The sequence below is a fragment of the Culex quinquefasciatus genome, chromosome 3 (assembly GCF_015732765.1).
Source record: "Culex quinquefasciatus strain JHB chromosome 3, VPISU_Cqui_1.0_pri_paternal, whole genome shotgun sequence".
In the NCBI taxonomy this organism is placed as follows: domain Eukaryota; kingdom Metazoa; phylum Arthropoda; class Insecta; order Diptera; family Culicidae; genus Culex; species Culex quinquefasciatus.
This window is the reverse complement of record NC_051863.1, coordinates 174,984,941-175,010,335: the sequence shown is the minus strand read 5'-3', so window position 1 is coordinate 175,010,335 and position 25,395 is coordinate 174,984,941. Positions and strand designations below refer to the sequence as shown.

The window sequence follows — 25,395 nt, the reverse complement described above, 5'->3', positions numbered from 1 at the left end:
TGCTATCCAATTTTTGAAATCAATCCCCCACCGAGTATGAAATTGTGTGTGTAGGAAATTGTTATCGTTAACCCCACTACCGCCCATTTTTTTTCCTCGGACATTTTTATTATTCCCGTGTTCAGTTCAGGAGGTCATTTTGAGCAAACTTTTGTTCTAAGAAAACTTTACTTCTCTTGTTTAATGTTTTTCTTGTTTCATTTTTAGTATTTTGATTTGCATTTATCCTGTTTAGTTTATTATTTTATTATCACCTCTAACCATAACATTTTGGCTATCGCATTTTTTCGTGTTTTACAGTCACTTTTTCAATTTTTGCTTGATTTTCACATATTCTGCTATAGAATGGCACCATTGTCATTTAAATTGTAAAAAAATCATAGAGGTATAGTCTGGGACACTATAAAATTACTGCATACTTCTTCTTACTTAAAATTTAGGAAATGTTAGTAAAAAACACAGCCAAAGTTGACTCCTAAAAAAGGCCTTTTTTAAAAACATTGGCAAAGCCACATAAAACAACTCAAACTTCAAACCCTAACATTTTCTAAAATTGTAATAATTGGCTGAAAATTTTAATTTTGGCGATTCTTTAAATCGAAGCCCGTCTAGAGGCGGGGTTGTGTTGTAGAGGTCTATCAACTTGGGAGTTTTCCCCCAAAACCGTAGGGGACTTGGGATAATCAGACAAAAGGCCAATTTTTTCAAGAGATTTTTTTTTTAAATGAGCCTGAATATTTAAATTTGGAAAAACAGCAATGAAAAGGTGTTTTGAACGGTTGTCAATTGATTTCATTTCTGTTTTTAATATAATTAAAAGTTTGTTGAAAAAAAGGAGAATTACCCGGATTTTTTTTTATTCTTTTTTCTATGGGGAGGAGGCAAGTAAGAGAGGGTACATAAACTCTAAGGCAACTTTACAATGGGACGTAAACATAGGCGGTTTTTAGCAAGGCAACGTACTTTTGAAAAATTACCTCAGAACCTTTAAAAAAAATAATATTTTAGAAGTCAGTTTTTTAAAGACCTATTTCGACAATTAACACAATTAAAGATAATATTTCAGAAGTCAGGTTTTTTTCATTTTTTGGAACTGCTCATATGTGAAAGAATAAAAAAAAACTCAAAAATGGTGAATTGTAATTCGATTATCTGAAGATTCATTTAAATATCCGAAGTAGAGCGTCCAATTTCCCGTCCCGGGAAAAAAATTCCCGGGAATTCCCGGGATTTCCCGGAAAAAAATATTTCCCGTTTCCCGGGAAATTTGTAAATTTCCCGGAATTCCCGAAATACAAATGGAAGTATACATTTTCCTACCTTTTTGGCACCAATAATTAGAGAACCTTATTTGATTTTATTCATTTCAATTTAATGTTCATATTGAACTATGTCTGTTAATTTCATGCCAAGTTTTAATTCAGATAATATGTATTCCTAAAGCATTCACAACTAGGAATATTGTTTCGTTATATGTTGGGCAACACAAATTACGCTATTATGGCATGAATATTGCCTATTTTTTTCGACAATTTATTTTAACGACTTTTTTTGTTATATCATTTGAAAATATCATTTTTGTTTACCTTGACCAAATTGGATGAAAATTTAATTGATAGGATTAAATTTTTCAAAAAGGTTTGTTCAAGAAGAATTTGTTTAAAAGTATTCAAGATATAATGGGTAAATTTAAAATATGAAAAAATATCGTTTAATTTCAACCACTTTTACACTACGAAAATTATTTTAATCTAATTAATTTATTAGGACATTTAACCATATAACTAAAATCGTTCCATAAATGGAACCATGAAAAATCTTATGAAGTTTACCCAAAGAATCCAACCATTATTTCAAAAACTCGTTTCAATTTTTGTAAAACTGTGAGTTTGGTATCAAGAAACAGTGATAATCTATTTGTTCACAAGTTGAAAATACTTGTTCTGAAATAAGTAATTTGCCATAAGAAACATTATTTCTACATGATATTTTTTTTTGTTTCAACGTTATGGTCACTGAGACAAATTTAAAAGCAATTTTATTTTTGTGGGGCATAAATTTTCGCTGTCCAAACACTTTGATTTAAAAAATACTTTTTAACAAAAAAATAATAATAATATTTTGTTGATCTGGTACAATTTGAAAGACAGCATAAAAAATAAAAAAAAACTTATACTATCTTCTCATAGCTTCATGATTTTTTACAAGCATTCAAGCCATTCATTGATCCTCACACTGATTTTGGACATTAATGATGCCGTTCTATACAATTCTGTTACAAAATATTAACCAGAAACAGGATCAGAATAATTTTCGTCATATTTCAAATTTCCCGGGAATTCCCGGGATTTCCCGGGAAATTTGTTGAAAATTTCCCGTTTCCCGGGAATTTTGTAACCCCGGGAAATTGGACGCTCTAATCCGAAGTGAAGTTTTTCAGTAGAAGTTCTGAATTCCCTTTTAAAAAGAAGCAATGATGGCTGGTCATACAAAATTGGTATGTAAATGTATGACAATCTGTATCTTAAAAAGGGATTTTCCAATCGATTTCGAAAAAATATATAGGGTATCTGTCCCCATTTTGGGCCGACTAAGCAGAGCGCACTTTAAATTTGATGTATTCTCAAAGGCTATACAATTTCACACTAATCACATGCGCGCCATGATTGTTTTTCTTTTTTTAATTCAATTTCGAATTATTTTAAATAAATCTTGCAGAAACAAGCGTACTCTTTTTTATTAGCTTCGTCGTTGATTGAAATTCTAATAGGAAACGTTTGTTTACATGTAAGTTAGTCGACGGTTAGATAGCTGTTTTCTTTCTAACTTTCCTTTCCAGTGTGCGCTTTGATTTGACAGCACAACCGTAAACCACGCCCCCGTTGAATCTCTTGTTAGATAGCACAGTGTTGTCAAATACATTTGTACAACTTACTCTGATAACTTGCATCTTTTTCTGGCAAGTTATACAACAAAAAAAGTGCGCTTTTTCCAGTTCACAGGAGTTGTAAAACAAGTTGTGATAACGATTGGTTATACAACCAGTTAGGAAATACGTTTATCTGACAACGTGTGTTGCTTGGGTTTAGACACACTTGTTTATATGATACGAATAAGTTGGATTTGTAATGCTAATGCTCGTACTTAATCACATTTTTGATAAAAAATACTTTATATCGCTGCAAACGCCCGAAAAACTAAAACATGTTTTGTCCCTATTTTGGGTCTACTGCTTCTAGGATCCGACCTTCAAGTTATGTTATTGATTTGGTGGCAGCAGTGCAGCCCCCCAATAAAAACATATTGCCGGTGGTTCGAAGATTCGGGGGACGGCTCTCATTCGTGTGCCGAGCGATGAAAGCCGTGACGCTGAGTGTCAACAAGTGGTAAGCAAAAGTGGTGAAATTTTTCGACTTAATGGGCAACTATCGATTTGCCAAGAAAAAAGTGAAGAGTGATATTTTTATTGTTTTATTTCTGTTTTAGGAGGAAAAAGTGAATTATTCTTGCCCACAAAAAATGAAGATAATGACTGCACGTATCATTCTCAAGTGGTAGATTCCTGCCAGATTTGGCTGAATGCACAATTTCGTTGAATTCAGTTTGGTAGACCCAAAATAGGTACTAGGCCCAAGAAAGGAACAAATGTACACGGAAAACAAGACGGAAAATTATTTCCGATTTTTTTACTAAACTTTTAATTCCCAAAAAAGGTATTTTTTTATTTCTGGGATTTCCTAAGCCACAGTGCATGATGGTGCAAAATCTGGTATAGGAGATATGATTTTTTAATGAAAATATCGAAAAACCTGCACAAATGATCAACAGTGCGGTGCTTGTGGGACGCGCAGTCCTGTTTTTTCGTGTTATTTTCCATCTCTTTTGTGTCGCTGTTCGAGTGTAGGGGTGATTGGTCATTATAATTAAACAATGGCATCAGTAGTGCGGTGCCTGTGTGGACGCGCAGTCCTGTTTTTTTGTGTTATTTTCCGTCTCTTTTGTGTCGCTATTTGTGTACATGGTGACATGGTGGTACATGGTGATTGGATTTCTTCTTCTTCTTTTTTCATTTATTTTTTGTTCGCGCGTTTGTTGACCGATGAATTTTATTTTTGTTCTCTTTACACAGTTTTCGATAGAAACGATCCGATTTTTGTTTTTTGAGACAAGCAAGTCGTATTGCTGGATCAAGTCCTTTCCATATCATCGAGGATCGGAAGACACGTCGACGGATATGTTTTAAAGCTTATGATATAAAATAATTTTAATAAATGAAGCCCTTCCTACATCACCGTTGATCGGAAGGCACTCCGACGGAGAATTTCTGGAGAATCGCGGTCGAATTAATATTATATTTAAATCCCTAGATAGGTATCTTTCCGCAGCCGGCTGCCTAAGACTTTTAAAATTTCAACCGATAAACAACCTCATACCCATCTTACTAACCCCTCAAAACTAGAGATCCTTAATAGGGAGACTGGTCGAAGTGAATTTGACGTACCCAAACAGACACGAGTTTGACGTATCCAAACGAGCATTTGCCTTTACGCCCAGCAAAACTTATCAGTGTTGCCAAGCTCAAAACATACGTTGCCAGATCGATTTAGCAAACTTAGACCAGTCTCCCTATTTAGGGTCTCTACTCAAAACTCATGTGATACTTTGTCGGAGACGTAGCTGATTTAGCGGTCCCTTCACTCAAGTATCGGCTAACATTCCCGTCCACTTCCCCGTGTCTTACCACTGGTCGTGGCCGGCGTCGGTATTGATCAGCACGATAGGGACCTTTGAAAATTGCGAAGGGGTGATGATTGGTTCCTACTTTTCATCTGTGGTCCACGGAGCAATGTTTGGGGGTCCTGGTCAATAACGAAGTAGCAGCTACGGGTAGACACCAATGCTATGCTATGCTATGCTAAAATATCGAAAAACCTGCACAAAAAAATATTTAAAAAATAACTCAAAATCGTATTTTACAATCGAAAAGTACACCTTTTTTTTGATAAAATGTACCGTTTTCATATTAAAGCTACTTTCAGGTATACATTTTTGATTTTTTAGGGTTATTGAGTTTAAAAAATTATTGTTGAAATATTCTTATTTTTCTATTTCTGAAAAAAAACATATTTTTGAAAAGCTGAAGAAACTGGAACTTCGAAAATCGAGCAAATAGTTTTTGAAAAGTTCTGAAGAATTATTCTAGATTTTTTTCTAGTCGATAATACAGCATTTCACTATGTGTCACCAATTAGTCTGTAATTTTCAACATGACGATATCGCGGAAACTGTTGGTCCGATGTTCAATGATAAAAATTATGAATTTTGCGAAATTTTCTGATCTTTTCAAAAAATAAATAAATTTCGAAACTTTTATAATTTGGTCTCAAATAAACAGTTGTAAAAAAATATGAAATTTACAAAAATAATAATTCTAATTTTTTTAAATTGAAATTTTAACAAATAAAAAAAAATATCTAGAATTTAAGAATTCATAAGTTGTTAGATTATTTATTGCATGATCTTGAAATTTATATTTTTTAATATTTTTAACTTTCACAAGAACAAAAAAAATGAGTTTAACATTTTTATATTGTTTAGTTTTTATTTATTTTATTTTGTTTTCGAGATTATTTTTTAAATTTTCTTTTTTCAACAAGTGTAAAATAATTTAAATGCAAGTTAAAAAACGTTACTTTATCCACCCTTAGGTGGTTGGCGCCTTCCTCACATTTAAAGGGTGTTAACTAAAATAAAAAAAAAAGTGCGTAAAGAGCACTTAAGTGCTTATAACTTTTGGTAGGGTTGTCAGATCTTCAATGTCTTGGATGCGTTGGAAAGGTCATTTAAATACCTTTCTGAAAATGTATAACAAAAACCACCCTTTTTACAATCTTCCGGACTTTTGTTAAAATCGTTTTTTTTTAGCATAACTTTTGAAGTACTTAACTAAACTGCATAATTTTTAATAGCGACTTATGGGACCCCAAGACGGATCGAATGACGCCAAAACGGACAAAATTGGTTCAGCCAATGTCGAGATAATAAATTTTTTGATCAACATCCCACCACACACACATACATTTGCACAGAATTTGATTCTGAGTCGATAGGTATACATGAAGGTGGGTCTAGGAGGTTTTATTGAGGAGTTCATTTTTCGAGTGATTTTATAGCCTTTCCTCAGTAACGTGATGAAGGAAAAAAGTTTGCATAGAGAGAATATTCAATAGGGAATGGAAATAGGATCGAATTCTTAACCTTCTACAACCGAACCCCGCCTTTAGACGGGCTTCGATTTAAAAAAATCGCCAAAAATCATTTTTTCAACCAATTTTTGATCATTAAAAAGCATTGGAAAGAAGAACTCTTAAAATTTTAGAAAACTTATTTATTGGAACTTTTATTTGTTTTTTGTGACTTTGCCAATGTTTAAAAAAATGTAATTTTTTTAGCGTTAACTTTGTCAGAAGTAGACAATGCTCACCTAGTATCAAACATCTTGGGCTTCACCCGACGAGTGCTGCCAACTTTGATAGCACAGAAATTTTTTCATTTGAGCGCTCTGTCGCTAACGGATTCATTCCACTCGTGTCGCTTGAACAGTTCGGAGCTAAATAAATTTTGTTTGCGTACAACTCGTGTTTAGTTTTTCTTCATCGTATCTCAAAGAATTCCGGCTGTGTGTGACTCCGCCAATAAACTTAACAATTTAAAGATTTAAATGATTTTATAGCAGAAAGTGTGAAAAATAAGCAAAAAATAAAAATAAAAAGTGACTTTTGTAGTCAAACATGAAAAATAAAAATTGGCAAAATATAATGATTGAAGGTGGTAGAATAGGCCAAATACTACCAAAAACAAACATAAACTAAACAAGATAAATGAATATTAAAATACTAAAAATGAAATAAGAAAAACATAAAACAAAAGAAGTAGAGTTTTTCGTAGAACAAAAGTTGTCAAAATGACCTCCTCAACACGGGAAAAATACAAACTATCGAAAAATAAAAAAAATTGGGCAGTAGAGGAAAAACCCGCCAAACATGCCAGTAACAGTGCCAAGTGTACAGCTCAAGCGCCGGAAGCTTCGTCGCTTTGAACAATTGAATAAAGAACATAAAAACTTACTTACCTTGTGGCGTTCTGGCTCCACCCTTTTCTTTCCAACTCTACGCAACAGTTGTGTTGGAGTTTTAGGGATCTGTGAGAAAAATCATAAAGGTAGAGCAAATCATCGATTAGTACAATATTATCAATCTCATTTTATTGGTTCACTTCATTCACTGCCCAATACCTTGCCAACGTCGCCCGGCTACGGTCCCGGCTGCTGCCGCTGCAGCTTGCGCTGCGTTTTCTTGGCCATCTTTTCCTGCTCCCACTCGGCCGGGTGGATCTTCTTGATGTGCGTGTAAAAGTTCGCCTTCGAGTTGAACGTCGTCGTGCAGTACAAGCACTGGTACAGGATCTCGCCGGTGTGGGTGGCGCGGTGTTCCTTGAGGGTCGTCGGATTTTTGAAGCGCTTTTCGCAAAATTCACAGCAGTACTTTTCCTCGCAGTGCACCTTCCGCTTGTGGGATTCGAGGGCGAACTTGTTGGGCGCTTGCTTGCCGCACTGGTTGCAAATGTGCTGCTCGTTTGTTTGCGTGTGTTTGGCGATCATGTGCTTCTTGAGGGTCGCTTTGTTGTGGAGGATTTCGTGGCACTCGGTGCACTCTATGCTGGTGTCTTCGACGACGCCCATGTGTCGCTTTGTGTGTTTGTCGAAGCAGGTCTTGGTTTTGAACTCGCGACCGCACGTGTCGCAGATCATTCGGCCTTCGTCGGAGTGCATGTTGACCATGTGAGCGCTGAGGAGCCCTTTCCGGCGAGAACTTTGTCGCACAGCGTGCACGGATACAGTTGGTGACGACCCATGTGCGATGTCAGCTGGCCTTTTTGGATGAAACTTTTCGGGCATTTGTCACACTTGAAGGGGCGGTCGACTGTTGCGTGCGTTTGCATCCAGTGAAGTTCTTTGTACTCCTTTGTCGAGAAGCTCTTCGAACAGAGATCGCAACCGTAAAGGTTCGGATTGAGATGTACTTGGATGTGCTCCAGCAGATGGCACCGCTTGAACAGTTTCTTGTTGCAGCACCGATGAAAGCCCTTTTGATTGTGTATCTCTCGAAAGTGCCTCCGTAGCTCGATAAACGTATCGGCGGGATCGTGACAAAGTTCGCAAGCAAACTTGAAATACTCCAAGATCAGTCGGTCCTCTTCTTCAATCTCCTCTTTCGGCTTGTTGCGGTAATCTTTCGAGGGGTCGTGTCCGGGTTTCTTTTTCTCCTTTTTCGGCTTCAACGGCGCTCGCCTCGTGTACTTTCGTTTTGTCCTCACCACCGGTTCTTCCTCTCTACTCTCCGTAACTTGCGGCGTCCAATCGTCATCTCCCTCGCTGAAATCCGAGTCCGATTCCGACGATTCGTCCAACCTGTTTTCACCCTCACTGTTGTCCCCATCGGAGTCACCCTCTGGCAGCAGTTCCGGCTCGATCTTTACGATTTCCGGGGCAACCTCCGTTCCTCGACCAACCTCCTCGCCGTCCCAGTCTCCGTCCATTGCTTCCTGCTTGACTTGCTCCTGCTGGTCCACGAGCATTCGCAAGTATTCCTGATTGTGCTGGACCCGCTCGGAGAAATCGTGAAAGTCACCGACCATGGTGCAGCAGGTTCCGCAAACTAACTTGGGCAGGACGTCTATTTTTTCCAACTGAAAAAAAAAAGTTTTAGTCTAGAATTTAGATTTTAAAATATTTCCCGGAAATACCGTAAAACTAAAAACACTGCTGAGTTTATCACTCAAGGGAGCGCTGTCTACGGAGTTGGTTGCAAAGTCGGTCAATCCGGATGGGTTGTTTACATCCGGCTGCAGACACAGGCGGCAACTGTTGGCGACCTTTTCCATTGTTGGTGCGGCAAGAGGGACTGTTTATCAACCTAATGAACACTGTTTTTCATACAATTTGCACCATTTGCACTGCAAAATTTAAAATTAACTTTACAAATTTGCGAATTTTATTCTGTTTGTTTTGATTTTTTGTGATGTTTATTTCGCGTTTTGTGAAACGTCAAAGTGCAGCGTTGCCAGCGCGTAAAAAGACTCTCTCAAAAGGGGATCACCCGCACACTACGTCACGGAATTTGCCCAACCGGCGTTTTCTTCACAGCCCGCTTCACACATTAGCTTCGGCTTCACCGCGCGCGACCAACCAAAACATCTGTTTGTCAAAACAGTCGCAACTGTCAAACCTCGCAGATCGCTGCTGATGTGTTGTTATTTTTTTATCACTTTTCCATCGTCGTCACCGCGGTCTGTTGGTGAAAATAATTTTCCTCTTTTCCTCCCCTGTTGAATTAATCGTCTGGATTTTGCGTCGCGCGTCGGAAAACTCGCGGAAAGTATGCGCCCGGCATCATGATAACGTTATTCTGGTTCCTGGTCATCATCGTGCTGATTTATTTGGGAATTACCTGGTGAGTGAGCGAGTTGGGACTACCGCCGGGGGCCCCACCTTTCCGAAAGGGGGAGACTCATTATTTTGCCTTATTTTTTGCTGCAATTAATGGTTTCTAATAAATTTCACCCCCTACCTTTTCGGCGGTGTCGTTTTTTTTTTGCAGGTTTCTCCCGCAATGCATCGGCTACGTCTTGAAGCGCAAGTTCAACATCAAAATTCGCTTCGGTCGGATTGGTTTACCGTTTTCCCTGCGGGATGTTAACATCTGCAAGAGTGGCTTCTCGGTGGTAAGTTTGGACGGTTTTATTGGTTCTACCGCGGCTGGAGATTCCGTTGCGGAATTATATAATGGAATGTGACGACGAATGTGGAGCTTGTGGTGGCTTCCAACCAATGTTATTGGGCTAAATTTAGAATTCAATCGTAAGGTTGACCTTTTTAATGGATTAGAGTTTTGCTTCCCTTCCAGCAGAGCCATGATTTTGTGAGTCATGGTCTGTCTGGTTTATATCTTATCTTGTATTTTGGATATACTTCGCTATGATTAAAACAAATTTTGTTTGTTGTGATGCATTGAGTCAATTTAATAAACTCATTACAAAAGTAATTAGAAGATAAGAATACATACCTTATCTTTCATTCAAATTTCCTCAGAATTCTATTTCTTACAAGTTTATTCAGCTAGATAACGCCAACGCTCCAATCCTTGGAAAGTTAGGCATTTGGTCCAATTTTCATCCTTTTTGCTGCATATCACTTTATAAACAAATTATTTTGCCAAACTTTTGATAGGGAGCCAAATCATAGACTGACAAACTAACTAGTCAGTCTATGGCTACGGGCTGTTTTTACCTTAATTCCAGCTTAAAAATCGAACGTCAAAGTTCTGATTCCACGTCAAACCAACAGGATCTAGATCAAAAGTGCTCCGATTTGGCTCAATTTAGCATGGCCTAAATCCTAAATAATTAAACTCGTTTTTTCTGTTTGGCGATTAGAGTGATTTTATCCATAATAACGGCCAAAAAATCGCCCTACTTGAAGAAATATTTCCAACGACTCAATTTTCCGAAAAAAAAATTAAAAAAACACCAAAACTAGGATTGCATTTCGATTTCACAACATTTTTTTCATTAAAATAATTATTCCATGACTTACCCATTTGTCTTTTCCAATTTTAAAAATTTCAAATTTTAAGATTTTTTTTAATTTTAGAAATTTCAGAAATGTATGGAGTTTTGAATTCTTAAATTTCAAAATGATTGATTTTTTAAATTTTTGAATAAAATTTAAAATACCTAATTTTTGGATTCCCAAATTTTTTAATTGTAAAAATTTAAATTTTGTTTTACTTTTTGAATATATTTTTTTAAGTTTTCGAAATTTAGAATTTTATTAATGTTTGATTTCTAGATTTTAAAATTTCAGAATTTTTAAAATTTTGAATTTTTTAATTCAATTTTTTTATATTTTTTAATTTTTGTGTTTTTTAAATTAAAAAAAAAATAATTTCGGATTATTTTTTTTTTCTAATTCTCCGGTAAAAACATGTAAACAGTCAACAACAGTAAACAGTGTGGCGCAAGCTTGTAGTCATGGTTGCATTTACCAAGGTATCGACAATCGGGTGGGAATTGAAAAACTCGGGAGGAAGCTGAAAAACTCAGAGTTACTCCGAGTTACTTCCAGAGTTTCTCACTGAAATGCCCTTGAATTTTTGAGTTTACACACTTGGATTGATTTATCGAAATCGGTAGTTGAAAATTTTAGAATTTTAGAATTTTAGAATTTTTGAATTTTAGAATTTTAGAATTTTAGAATTTTAGAATTTTAGAATTTTAGAATTTTAGAATTTTAGAATTTTAGAATTTTAGAATTTTAGAATTTTAGAATTTTAGAATTTTAGAATTTTAGAATTTTAGAATTTTAGAATTTTAGAATTTTAGAATTTTAGAATTTTAGAATTTTAAAATTTTAAAATTTTAGAATTTTAGAATTATAGAATTATAGAATTTAAGAATTTTAGAATTTTAGAATTTTAGAATTTTAGAATTTTAGAATTTTAGAATTTTAGAATTTTAGAATTTTAAAATTTTAGAATTTTAGAATTTTAGAATTATAGAATTATAGAATTTTAGAATTTAAGAATTTTAGAATTTTAGAATTTTAGAATTTTAGAATTTTAGAATTTTAGAATTTTAGAATTTTAGAATTTTAGAATTTTAGAATTTTAGAATTTTAGAATTTTAGAATTTTAGAATTTTAGAATTTTAGAATTTTAGAATTTTAGAATTTTAGAATTCAAGAATTTTAGAATTTTAGAATTTTAGAATTTTAGAATTTTAGAATTTTAGAATTTTAGAATTTTAGAATTTTAGAATTTTAGAATTTTAGAATTTTAGAATTTTAGAATTTTAGAATTTTAGAATTTTAGAATTTTAGAATTTTAGAATTTTAGAATTTTAGAATTTTAGAATTTTAGAATTTTAGAATTTTAGAATTTAAGAATTTAAGAATTTTAGAATTTTAGAATTTTCTAATTTTAGAATTTTAGAATTTTAGAATTTTAGAATTTTAGAATTCAAGAATTTTAGAATTTTAGAATTTTAGAATTTTAGAATTTTAGAATTTTAGAATTTTAGAATTTTAGAATTTTAGAACTTTAGAATTTTAGAATTTTAGAATTTTAGAATTTTAGAATTTTAGAATTTTAGAATTTTAGAATTTTAGAATTTTAGAATTTTAGAATTTTAGAATTTTAGAATTTTAGAATTTTAGAATTTTAGAATTTTAGAATTTTAGAATTTTAGAATTTTAGAATTTTAGAATTTTAGAATTTTAGAATTTTAGAATTTTAGAATTTTAGAATTTTAGAATTTTAGAATTTTAGAATTTTAGAATTTTAGAATTTTAGAATTTTAGAATTTTAGAATTTTAGAATTTTAGAATTTTAGAATTTTAGAATTTAAGAATTTAAGAATTTTAGAATTTTAGAATTTTAGAATTTTAGAATTCTGTAACAACTTTTCAATAGGGCGAAACCCTCAGATGTAAACAAACTGAGTTTTTGTCAGAATCATATAAAGCGAACAAAACTGATTCTAAAACACCCTCCATCATCACAAAATTCCGAAAATACGTAGTTTTACAAGCAAAAAACAAAAGGGCTAATCAACAACATCAATCAAAACAAACCAAATTGAGTTTCCGCCCTTGTGTTTTCATCCAATCACGAGGGGGGAATGTAGTGTATTCTACAAGTTCCGACGTATATTTAGAAATACTAAATTTTCGTTATAATTAAGTGAATTTTAACCTGACAATCCTCAAAATGGATCAAAATGTATGTTTTTGATGTCTCTGACCACAATTCCACAACAAACACAGATTTGTATGATCCTAAATACATAACTTTTTAATTTCAATCATTGTAGTATCAGATCTGGTCTGGATTCACAATCTAGATATGAAGGTCCATAATTTAACGGTTCTTGGGACATCCGGGGATTCTGGGTCGAGCAGTTGCAGGACAAAAAGTTAGTGTAGGGAGGTTTAGGAGGAATGCCGTACAAAATCATCGCTTCCGTAACCATCGAAGCTATGCAAAGATTGAGAAGGCAGGATGGTGTCGCGGGGTGTCATGTCTCCCACTTCCGGCGGGTACAACCCAAGGAACGTCACTTCAATATAGACCACATCGTCAAACCAACTTGCTACTTACGGTATATCCTAGCTCAACGAGTCCTGGCCTGAATCGGACTCCTTATGAAGGCTTTCTAGACCAATTTTTTATCACTGAGGTTTCAAATATCACTGTACTATCACTGAATGTAACGTTTCACAATGATTAAATAGTTGTTTCACCACTTTTTTCTTTAAAAACCCGAAAAATGAACAAAAAACAAAAGGGCGAATCTGTTGTTTACTTTTGCTTTGTGGCGTAACCTGACGGGCTAAACCGTTGTTTTGGTTGAGTGGGTGGCGAAAACGGTGGGGCGAAAATGGAGGCACGATCTTCAAAAAGGCGTAATTTGTTTTTCTCAATTTTTTATAGCAAAAACACCTTAATTAATTTCAAATTTCTCTCTATGATGAAATTATTGCTATTTTCTATTACGTTTTGACAAAATTGATGGTTTTCATGCTTTTTTGTGGAAATAGGAATTGATCGAAAGTGCAAAATTTTTAATGTTGATTTTCCCGAAACGTCAGGATCGTAGGTTTCGCCCTTTTGAAATGTTGTTACTGAATTTTAGAATTTTAGAATTTTAGAATTTTAGAATTTTAGAATTTTAGAATTTTAGAATTTTAGAATTTTAGAATTTTAGAATTTTAGAATTTTAGAATTTTAGAATTTTAGAATTTTAGAATTTTAGAATTTTAGAATTTTAGAATTTTAGAATTTTAGAATTTTAGAATTTTAGAATTTTAGAATTTTAGAATTTTAGAATTTTAGAATTTTAGAATTTTAGAATTTTAGAATTTTAGAATTTTAGAATTTTAGAATTTTAGAATTTTAGAATTTTAGAATTTTAGAATTTTAGAATTTTAGAATTTTAGAATTTTAGAATTTTAGAATTTTAGAATTTTAGAATTTTAGAATTTTAGAATTTTAGAATTTTAGAATTTTAGAATTTTAGAATTTTAGAATTTTAGAATTTTAGAATTTTAGAATTTTAGAATTTTAGAATTTTAGAATTTTAGAATTTTAGAATTTTAGAATTTTAGAATTTTAGAATTTTAGAATTTTAGAATTTTAGAATTTTAGAATTTTAGAATTTTAGAATTTTAGAATTTTAGAATTTTAGAATTTTAGAATTTTAGAATTTTAGAATTTAAGAATTTAAGAATTTAAGAATTTTAGAATTTTAGAATTTTAGAATTTTAGAATTTTATAATTTTAGAATTTTAGAATTTTAGAATTTTAGAATTTTAGAATTTTAGAATTTTAGAATTTTAGAATTTTAGAATTTTAGAATTTTAGAATTTTAGAATTTTAGAATTTTAGAATTTTAGAATTTTAGAATTTTAGAATTTTAGAGTTTTAGATTTTTAGATTTTTAGAATTTTAGAATTTTAGAATTTTAGTATTTTAGTATTTTAGTATTTTAGAATTTTAGAATTTTAGAATTTTAGAATTTTAGAATTTCAGTTATGAATTTGCTATAAATTATTACTCCTTTCAGCAAATTGACGAAATCTGCATCCGGAGCAGTTTCTTCAACTCCGAGGTCACCAAGCTGCTGTCGATCAACATCCGCGACATTCGGGTGAACAAGGACATCAACCGCCGTCAGCAGCAGCCACCCTCTCCGACAGCCTCGCAAAACCAAAATGCCTTCGGTGGTAGCGGCCCGTTCGGGACGGGGCCGGGAACGGCCCCAGGCACGCCAGCCGGCGGCGGTTCGGACTCGTCCGCAGCCGCCGGCCGTCGGATTCTGGACTTTCGCGAGAAGAAGGTCCACCCGATGATTCTGAAGTTTGCGCAGTTCATGGCGGTGCACATAAATAACGTTTCGATTGCGCTGCTGAACAATGACCACGATCCGGGCTGGTTGCTGCACGCGACCGCCAAGGAACTGCACCTGGACGGTAGCATTATGCACAGCACGAAGACGATGCTGGTTTCGGCGGCACTTTGCGATGCGCAGGCGAAGATCTTGCGACACTGTCCGGCTTCGACGATGGGGAAGAAGTCGGCGGAAAAGTGTCAACCGTGTTTGGGGGAGCTGAGCTTCGGGATTGCCCTGGATAGCGTGTTGGTGGCGCATGGGCCGATCTCGCTGGAGAAGCTTCAGATGGCGATGACCAACACGAAGATGGTGCTGCACGGGGGTCTGTACGAGTTTATCAAGGATGCCCAAAGTCAGAAGCGACGTCATCAGATGTTTTTACGCCAGAATAGTGTGAGTTTGGAGCAGGTTCCTTGTGTGGACAGGGATGGTGGAGATGGAAGCGAAGCGTACCTCAGGATTGCACCGATTATTCCGAAGAATTTCGCGATTAAAATCGAGAACACAACCGTATCGGCGGTGCGCGAGAACAGTTCGAACGACTTTTCGGTGACACTGCAGACGTTTACGATTTCCGGTAAGTTTAGCAATCGGAACATTTCCGACGAATTTCGACTGCCGATGTTTTACGTTGGGACGCAGCTGCAGCAGCTGGAGATTGACACCATGCAGGAGAAGCTGCTGTTTTTGGAGCAGTTTAGCGTCGATGCCAAGCTCGAGAAGAACCTGGTTAACGTTTACTCGAAGCTCAAGTCGTTCCGGATGATCTACCACCACAAGGAGATTTACGGGTGGATCAGTAAAAACTTCTTCCAAAGTGAGCGCATGGCACGGCAGATGAATCCGAAGAGTTTGAAGCTGGCAACGGCGGCTAGCGCGAGCGGGGTTAAAAGCGGTGGCGCGTTGGAAGAGTTTCTAAAGCGAGTGGTGATCACTGGATGTGCCGAGTTGTGGAACGTTACTTCGGTGTTCAAATTTGGACCGCAGGAAGTGTCCTCGATCTGTTGCAATCACACGAAACTTTTGCTGGACCAATTTGCGGACACTCGGAGCAGCGTGTACGAGAATCGGCTGCTGAATTTGGTGCTCGAGAAACGCCACTGGAGTGCGGAGTTGATGATCGAGTCGCTGTGGTGGTCCCTGAACGGCAGCATTTCCCACAAAGACTTTGGTCAGAGTTTGAAGAAGAGCCACATCCGTGGAAGCCCGTTTTACGTCGGGGTAAGTTTGATCAAGCTGAGCAGCTATGGCGATGCGACCAAGTTGGATTTTACGATACACACCTTCCGGACGGAGTTTAGTCCCGGTTTGGCGATGTACCTCGTGCAGGCGAAGCAATGTCTGGAGCAGTACCGCTCGTCGGAATTCGCTAGACGGAAGTCAATCCAGCAACCTTCGGAAGACAGGGATGATCCGCCGGACATGGAGAACTGTTCTCCATCGAAGCGACCAAAGCCCGGGCTGTTGATCAACGCCAAGGTCACGGACGTGACCGCATTCTTCTTCAACAAGTACGAAACGTGCGTGCTGGCCAACTTGAACGAACTGTCCCTGGCCAAGACGCCCACCATCAACGTGATCAAGCTGGATCAGTTCCACATGGAGGTGCTAGACTTTAAGAACATTTCCGGCTCGGAGTTTGCCTCCGCTGAGCTGCAGAACATGTTTGCCAACTTCAAGGTAATTCGGGTGGAGTTTACCCAACATCCGAGGCACCCCAAGCTGGCCATCCACTTCCTGGAGGACACCGGCGCGATGTGGAACGCGAACCTGCACATGCACGTGGTAACGCTGTTTGGAGAGATCAAGGAACTCAAGGAAGCGCTGAAGCGAAAGGAGATGGCACAACCCCCACTTGAGCTGCCGGAAGCTCCCAAGGTTTCATCGGGAAGTGACCGCCGATCGTGGGTCATCGACGTGTACGCCGAAGGAAGTGCGGAGTTTGCGATCAAGATCAGCGATCGCCACTCGATGCAGATCTTCAGCGAGAATCTGTACATTAGTCGGAAAGAGCGATGGTTCATTTCGTTCGAGAACATTTTCATCAAGATTGACGATCAGCACATTTTTACCTTCAAGGACGTGGACAGTCACCAGCTGGCGGAGATGGACGTGCTGAGGGCGGAGAGGAAGCACTACGAGAATTTCCGGCAGGCGAACAACAAAGTTTGGGCTACCTCGATCGGTGTGGTGAGGATCATCTTTCCGTACGATCACGACTTTTACGGTGCGATCGTGAACGAGTTTGTGTCGATCTACAAGTGGTTGAAGCTGATTCATGGATACAAAAAGAAGTCATTCACGCAGGATTCGCCACTGCCGAGTGACATGTTTATCCAGATCAAAGAGTTCCTGATGGAGATGAGTGACGATCCGTTCGAGGTGAAACTTCGCGACAACTATGTTCTGCTGTTGGACGAGTACAACGAATCTGTTAAGCGGAAAGAGTTGTTTGACCAGAAAATTGCGCAGCTTTGCGCGGAACGGCTGATCTTGCCAGGTGGGAAACTGGACGAGTTGAACGCGAACTTGATCAAGAAAAACTCGGAGATTTACATTCAACGGTCGAAGAAGCTGGCCGAAACGGGCCCACCTCGGACGCGACTGATCGCTTGGATCATGACCGATCTGGAGATTATGGCGATGGCCGATCCGTCCGTTCACGGAACGGAAAATGCCGTCAACATGATACGGGAGATTGACGGGGAGAGTCCTTGGCCGGAGGAAGGGATTGAGTTTGTGACGCTGTGGTGTCGAGCGGTGAATGTGAGCTGTAGCGAGTGGAAGTTTATGCTCAGGGATTATCCACAGCCGATGTTCCACGTGAAGGCGATGCACCTGTTTGGACATTTGGCCGGTGCGGAGATGGCACCACCGAGAAGGGCTAAGCGGGATGTGGATATTGAAATTGGGGATCCCTTTGGGACGCACACGATCCAGCGGAGTATGACCTCGATCAAGTTCTACCATGACTTTGACTGGGAGTTGGATTACTTGGCGTACGCGTTCGGTCCCTGCTGGGAACCGGTTATGGCTCAGTGTAATCTGATGATGGAAAAGATCTCCGCCCCGTCCAGAGATCCCAGTCCTCCGCTACCCTTCTGGGACAAGATGCGATTGTTGATGCATGGTCGACTTACGATCATAGCGAAGCAGTTCACAATCCTGCTGCATGCTTCGCTCGATCCGTACAACACCACGGAAGAAATGGAACTGACCTGGAACAACTGTGGCATCGTCTACACCAACGCCAAGATTATGTTCAAAGGAGACCTGAACGTGTTCGTACGAACTGCTTCCCGGTACGACGATTGTCGGCTCCTCCATCTCCCGAACCTCCGGCTAACCTTCAAACTAAACTGGATCTGCCTGGCAAACCCCAACGATCATCACGCCGTTATCCCCTGCGCCCCGGACAAACTCCCGGAATACTCCAGCAACCAGGTGCACGACTCCTTCCGGGCATTCCGCTCGCAAAACCTCAACATCTGGGTCTCGTTCGAGATCAAGCAAACCGATGTGGACGTGCCAAACCTGGTCCTGTACGGCAGCACGCTCCGCTGGTTCGAGAGCCTCAAGCTGATCCTGTCCGGCGTGACTCGGCCAACGCGTCGCGGGCCCGTGTTCAACAACGTCCGACCGCGCAAGAAGCAACTGAGTCGGCACTACCGCAAGGCGAACCTGCAGATGAGTCTGCACAAGTTCCAGATTTACTACTGGATGTCGCACGCGCTAAATCGGGGCTTCCAGCTGAACGGAGGCCGGATTACGCTCAGCTCGGAGCACACGCTGACGCTTTCGCCGATCGACGACGGGTTGATTCACCGACCGCGCGCCGATTGGGCCATCATGTACATGAACTGCGAGCTGAACGATGCGGAGATTTGGCTGCGCACGACGACGGTGAGCGATCGGACGGACGGGAGCTCGGAGAGCATCTCCAACTCGAACGGGGACATTTGTCGGTGAGTTTGTTGGTGTTGATTTTTCGTACGAAGTTTTAATCTATTGTGTCTTCTTTCCAGCTACTACTTCCTGAGCGTGGCCCGCGTGTCGTACGGCCGGGAGGCACTTCTGGCGAATGGGAACGAGCGCGAAAAGGACACGCCCACGCACAAGCTGGTCGTGTACGACCTGAAGGGCGCGTGGACCAAGGACAACCGGGACGTGGCGTTCGCGTTGTTCGATTCGTTCATGAAGAGTCAACGGTTGAAGAACAACCTGTCGACGGAATCGCTGCAGAGTTTTCGCAAGGAGGGCAACAATACGCCGCTGAAGTCGTCCCGGAACAGTCAGGACAAGGGAACGGCGCAGCATCACTCGGAAGGGGGAGCGGGAGGACGGGGCAGTCAGGGTCACATCAGCAAGAGGCAGGAGACTTCGGATGGGCTTGTGATGCTGCAGCAGTTGATTTCGGAGGCGGACCACAAGTCGGTGGTGTTTAGTGACGACTTGTCGGCGCAGACGAGGCAGCAGCAGTTGAAGGGACTGCAGGCTTGCCAGGACGGGGACGTGTTGCACTACAATTGGTTCATTTCGTTGGTCAACTCTCAGGTGCTGCTGAAGGGTTGTGAAACTTCGGGGTATGTGATATTGAGTGCAGCCAAGGCGGAGATTCTGCAGCGGGTGCATCGACCTGTTTGGCGGGATCACACGATCGTTTCGAAGACGACCTGGGTGGGATCGCTGGAGTGCATGCAGTACTACGCGACGGTCAGTGCGGAGGACGGGGACACGCGGGAAATGGCTGAAATCATGTGGCTGACGGTGGACAACATTCAGGAGCGCGATAGGGAAGCGACTGTGATAAACGAGTTTCCGGACTTGCCACATCTGGTGGGGAGCGGACAGAGCGTTGGCGGTGTTGTATCGGAGACGGTGGGTGGCACCGGGGAGAGTTATCCCGGAGGGAAGTCACCGATTCAGCTGCAGCGGATCGTTTCGCGCTGTAAGTGTGAGTTCTTCTATGTGAGCTATGGCGATACCAGTATTGATCCGGGAACTATCAGCGAAGTTCCGCCTCCACCGGTGGAGGAGAGCTTGAGTCCCTGGGAGAATCAGGACGAACCGGTAGACGCCTTCACGTTGATGCACCACGATCTGGACGTGTGCACCAACTCGCTGCAGTACGCCATGATCTTGGACATTGTGAACAATTTACTCTTGTACGTGGAACCACAAAGAAAGGAAGCCTCAGAGAGGCTGGCGAGGATGCGATTCCAGCTTCAGCTGTACAGCATTGAAGATCAGAAACGTCCCATTCAGCACGTGCAAACGGAGATCAGAAGCTTAATGTCGCGGATTCGTTGCCTGGAAAAGGACATGCATTTCATCACCAAAGCTCGATTGGAGGAGGGGGACAACGATGAGTTGCGGCTCGAGTATGACGAAGTTCATAAAATTATCCGGGAGTACAAGGAAATGTTGACGAATAAGAGTGACGAGCTTGACATGATGCTATCTTGCTACAACGAAACTCAGCTCTCTGCTTCGAACCGTCTAGCCACCATCCGGAAGGATAAACCTCTGACGATCGTGCGTGCTAACGAAATCTGCTTCAAACATGCCCAGTGGAGGCTGACCGAAGCGGATGGTCAGATCGGCATTGCAGATCTAATCCTGAGCAACTTTTTGTACACCAAAAACTCCAAGAGTGACGACTCCGTCGATCATCTGCTCGAACTAGGATACATCCGGATCAACAATCTAATACCTCGCGACAACTACAAAGAAGTGCTCTGCCCAACGGAAATCCAACGCGACATGCCGGTCGACCACAAGCGCGTCCTGCGGGTATTCTGTCGTGAGAAGCCTCCCGTCGGTGGCATCAGCGTCAAGGAACACTTCGAGATCAACGTGGTCCCGATCACGATCGCGATCTCGAAAAAGTTCTACAACACAATGCTCAAGTTCTGCTTCCCCGATCGCGACGCGTCCGAAACGGAGGGGAACGACGAACTCGAGGACGGGGCCAGCTCCAGCTCGGCTTCCTCGCTGGCCACCAAATCGTCCTCCAAGAAGAGCGCTCCCTCCTCCAAGGGCAAGAAAAGCTCCAAGGACAGCAACTTCTACGTCAAGATCCAGGACGACGTGGAAAAGATGAAGGAACGCGCCGAAAAGAACAAACTGTTCATCTACATCAAAATCCCGGAGGTGCCGGTGCGCGTCAGCTACAAGGGCAACAAGGAGAAGAACATCGAGGACATCACCGACCTGTCGCTGCTGATTCCGACACTCGAGTACCACAACGTGACTTGGACCTGGCTGGATCTGCTGCTGGCGATGAAGTCCGACAGCCGGCGGGTGCTGTTGTCCCAGGTAAATCGCCAAAATAACTTGTAAAGGGTCAAAGAATGTAGTGTAGAGCGTCCAATTTCCCGGGGTTACAAATTTCTCGGGAAACGGGAAATTTTCAGCCAATTTCCCGGGAAATCCCGGGAATTCCCGGGAATTTTTTTTTTATGAATATTGCTATGATCTTGGTTATAATTCATATTATGCATCAAAATTGTAAAGGACAATGTTAAAAATGGTTAAAATAAGTGTGAAGGTCAAATCAAGAAAATGTATTTTGGTTTTTTTTTATGAGAAATTTCAAACTTGCCTCTGTAACCAGTTTATTGAAACAAGAAAATAAAAACTTGTAGAAATTATGTTTTTCATGACAAATACTGGTTTCAGCTTTTGAACAAATGGTAGCTTTTTAGTGTTGGTTTTACTCCAAACAACCCAATGTTTTCAAATATTTGAAGCAAGCTTTGAATATATTTTTGCATTTTTTGAGAACGAACAATAGAAGTAATTTTCCAATGAATTTTTTGTATTGTTATGCAACATGATTTAAATTATGTTATAAATTAACATCATTAAAGATGTGTGAAGGTTTATGTTATAAATTAACATCATTTCACAAAAAGTCTTCAATTTTTTCACATTTAACCCTCTAACACCTATACTTGCACTAAATTAATACTTTTTGCACAAATTCGATTTTCATCTCATTTGATTATGGTAAATAGAAACGTAAAAAAATATCAATTTTAATTTAGAGGTAAGGAGTTAATATTGTTTTGATGAAATACAGTAGTTGTTCGGTAACTGGACGTTGTTTAACTGGGCTGCTTTTTAACTGGGTGCTCGATAACTGGGCTGTAGCCCACTTAAAAAGCAGACAAACGTCAAAAAACCAAAACAAACCGAAATGACCTAGGGGTTAATGGATGCCAAGAGCCTGTTCAACAAATAAAAAAACTGTTTTCAAATATTTATTTAATTTCAAGTCATAATTAAAGAAATATGAAAAGTAAGCATTGTAAATATATTTGAGAAATTTTTATGTTTATATTACATCAGGATAATACTATGCATCGGTGGTCCCCTCGTTATTTTACGTTCAGCCCAGTTAGCGAGCAGCATTCGGTGACTGGGCTACGTTCTCAGCCCAGTTACCGAACAACTACTGTAACATCAATCTGTTAAAAGCTTACCTAATTGTAATAATTTAATACTCATTAAGCAAGATCTATTCCCAGTTGCTTCAAAATTAATATTATCAGAAATAATTCTGATATCATAATTTTGATAATCTAATTAATTATATATAAACCAAACAATACATTTAATTGAACAAAATCATATTGAGTTTGTTCATTTATTATTTTTTCAGAGCATTTTCAAATAATAGTTCCAAAAATTTAAGAAAATGTATACTTCCGCTTAAATTTCGGGAATTCCCGGGAAATTTACAAATTTCCCGGGAAACGGGAAATATTTTTTTTTCGGGAAATCCCGGGAATTTTTTTCCCGGGACGGGAAATTGGACGCTCTAATGTAGTGTGTTGATTTCGAATTTCAGGCCATCAAGCAAAAGCTGAAGCTGAAAAAGGTGCTAGTCGACGAGCAACCGTCTCCTCAGGAAGAAGACAAAGCGAAGATGCTGTTCGGGAACAGGCATGCGGTGAGTACCAAGTCTTGTGCGTTCAGTCCTCATTCTTACTTTTAACCTATCTTCTACCCGTAATTGGAAATGAATCCCCCCCGCTATCGCAATCTATTTCCAACCGATGGCATATTGCTCGCGAAAATAGAGAGCTCGCAACAAGGTATCGCACCCGTCCGGGGTTTGACAATTTTTTAGATGCTTTCGCTGTGTTTTAAGTTGGAAACACACAAAATTACTAAATACAATTCACGACTTACATCTGCAACACAAAATTCAAACTATTTTACACCGCTTAAAAAGCTTTTGCATTATTTAAAAAAAAAAACACTTGTTTCATAAAGAAAAAATAATTTATCAAAGTTCTGGACAAATAGTTATCGATTTTTTTTTATTTGTTCAATTAGATTTAATCGTTAATATTCGTTAAATGACTGTCATCAACTAATTTCTTCGATTCTAAACTGTCTTAATTTTTTTTAGCCCGAGAACAAAAGCTTGCGCAAGGGTGTGTTCAAGTTTTCCAAATCTTAAAAAGAACGAAGCTGCCCACTTTTTCCATCAAATTCGACAACTTTGGGTCCCATGAAAACCTCAGCAAAACCAGAGCAATAAATATCACAGAGCTAGTCCCAACGAGAGAAACATATTTAAAGGGTGCAATTACAACGCACCGCCAACTGCAAAACAAATACACATCACGAGTGACCGCGGTATGGTTCAAGGTAGATTTCTAGTGCAGAGTATATTTAAAATATTAGAGGGCTTTAAAGGTGGAGTGGAGCATCCATAAATTACGTGGTTTAGTCAAACTAGTGCTCGAAAATTATGTCAGCTTTGGGTGTCTATTTAGGGGTAGTTCCAGGAAGTTATAGTTGAGTTATCACATCCCTACACTGTGAAAATTGAACGTATTTATTTTGTTTGTGACGAAAATCAATTTTCCTCAAATTATCAACTCTTAACAGTAGCCCTCAAAAAGGCAATCTTTACAGTAAATATTTCTGTTGTTTTAGATGGAATAAGTTGTTTCAAACCATAGACCAAAAACTTTAATATACTGATAAAACGTATTACAAATTCAAACCCAGTATTCAGTTTTTAATAATCTATAACATATCGAAAATCCATTTTAATCAGGTTTCAATACAATGCAAAAGTACTCAATAAAAACGTGAAAACAATTTTGACAAACTTTAAAATGAGAATCAATCGAAAAACGGCTGTGTTTACACATGGCGTGGCAAATGGCTCGCAAACTGTCAAACACGAAAAAGAGCGAGTTGTTTTTTGCCGTAGTGTAATAGCTCCTTAACTATTTATTTACTTAACCTCATGAAACTATTGAACAGTTCTCTACGGAATCGGTCTTTTTTCTTTAATTTTAATTTTTGTATTTTTTAATCCGGCTGAAACTTTTTTTGTGCCTTCGGTATGCCCAAAGAAGCCATTTTGCATCATCAGTTTGTCCATATAATTTTCCATACAAATTTGGCAGCTGTCCATACAAAAATGATATGTGAAAATTCAAAAATCTGTATCTTTTGAAGGAATTTTTTGATCGATTTGGTGTCTTTGGCAAAGTTGTAGGTATGGATATGGAATACACTGAAAAAAAAATTATACACTTTAAAAAAATTTTTGGTGATTTTTTATTTAACTTTTTGTCACTAAAACTTGATTTGCAAAAAAACACTATTTTTAATTTTTTTTTATTTTTTGATATGTTTTAGAGGACATTAAATGCCAACTTTTCAGAAATTTCCAGAATGGGCAAAAAATCTTTGACCGAGTTATGATTTTTTGAATCAATACAATTTTTTTCAAAAAATCGAAATATTGGTCGCAAAAATTTTTCAACTTCAGTTTTTGATGTTAAATCGAATTTGCAATCAAAAAGTACTTTAGTGAAATTTTGATAAATGCACCGTTTTCAAGTTAAATCCATTTTTATGTTACTTTTTTCAAAATACTCGCATTTATTGATTTTTTAAAAATAGTGCCCATGGTTGCCCACTTTTGAAAAAAATATTTTTGAAAGGCTGAGAAAATTCTCTACATTTTACTTCTTTGGACTTTGTTGATACGACCCTTAGTTGATGAGATATTGCCATGCAAAGGTTTAAAAACAAGAAAATTGATGTTTTCTAAGTCTCACCCAAACAACCCACCATTTTCTAATGTCGATATCTCAGCAACTAATGGTCCGATTTACAATGTTAAAATATGGAACATTCGTGAAATTTTCCTATCTTTTCGAAAAAAATATTTTAAATTTTTTAAACCAAGACTAACATTTCAAAAAGACCAAACATTCAATATTACGCCCTTTTGATATGTTAGTCTTGATTAAAAAAAATTGAAAATATTTTTTTCGGAAAGATCGGAAAATTTCACAAATGTTTAATATTTTAACATTGTAAATCGGACCATTAGTTGCTGAGATA

General features: G+C 38.4%; 2 protein-coding genes across 3 annotated transcripts; one reads left to right on the top strand and one right to left on the bottom strand.

The window, feature by feature from the left end:
- Positions 1-7,234: 7,234 nt before the first annotated feature.
- Positions 7,235-9,099, bottom strand: LOC6040641 (transcription factor grauzone). Its single transcript, XM_001849949.2, is given in 3 exon segments — positions 7,235-7,854; positions 7,857-8,748; positions 8,806-9,099. Coding segments are annotated over 3 exon segments (1,572 nt in total). The 5' UTR covers positions 8,944-9,099; the 3' UTR covers positions 7,235-7,312.
- A 160-nt stretch (positions 9,100-9,259) lies between these two features.
- LOC6054349 (protein KIAA0100) lies at positions 9,260-24,034 on the top strand. Of its 2 annotated transcripts, XM_038262811.1 has the most exons (7): positions 9,260-9,512; positions 9,660-9,783; positions 14,683-18,974; positions 19,035-21,327; positions 22,865-22,966; positions 23,097-23,111; positions 23,432-24,034. In XM_038262811.1, exons 1-7 carry the CDS (start codon positions 9,454-9,456, stop codon positions 23,480-23,482), a joined length of 6,936 nt encoding a protein of 2,311 aa, XP_038118739.1. In that variant the 5' UTR covers positions 9,260-9,453; the 3' UTR covers positions 23,483-24,034. The 2 variants fall into 2 exon arrangements, with proteins under 2 accessions (XP_038118739.1, XP_038118740.1); XM_038262812.1 differs by lacking the exon at positions 23,097-23,111.
- Positions 24,035-25,395: the final 1,361 nt, after the last annotated feature.

Coding starts and splice junctions, on each gene's coding strand:
- LOC6054349 (XM_038262811.1), top strand. CDS start 9,454: ATGATAACGTTATTCTGGTTCCTGGTCATCATCGTGCTGATTTATTTG. Junction 9,784..14,682: donor GCAAGAGTGGCTTCTCGGTG/GTAAGTTTGGAC, acceptor TACTCCTTTCAG/CAAATTGACGAAATCTGCAT. Junction 18,975..19,034: donor TCGAACGGGGACATTTGTCG/GTGAGTTTGTTG, acceptor TCTTCTTTCCAG/CTACTACTTCCTGAGCGTGG.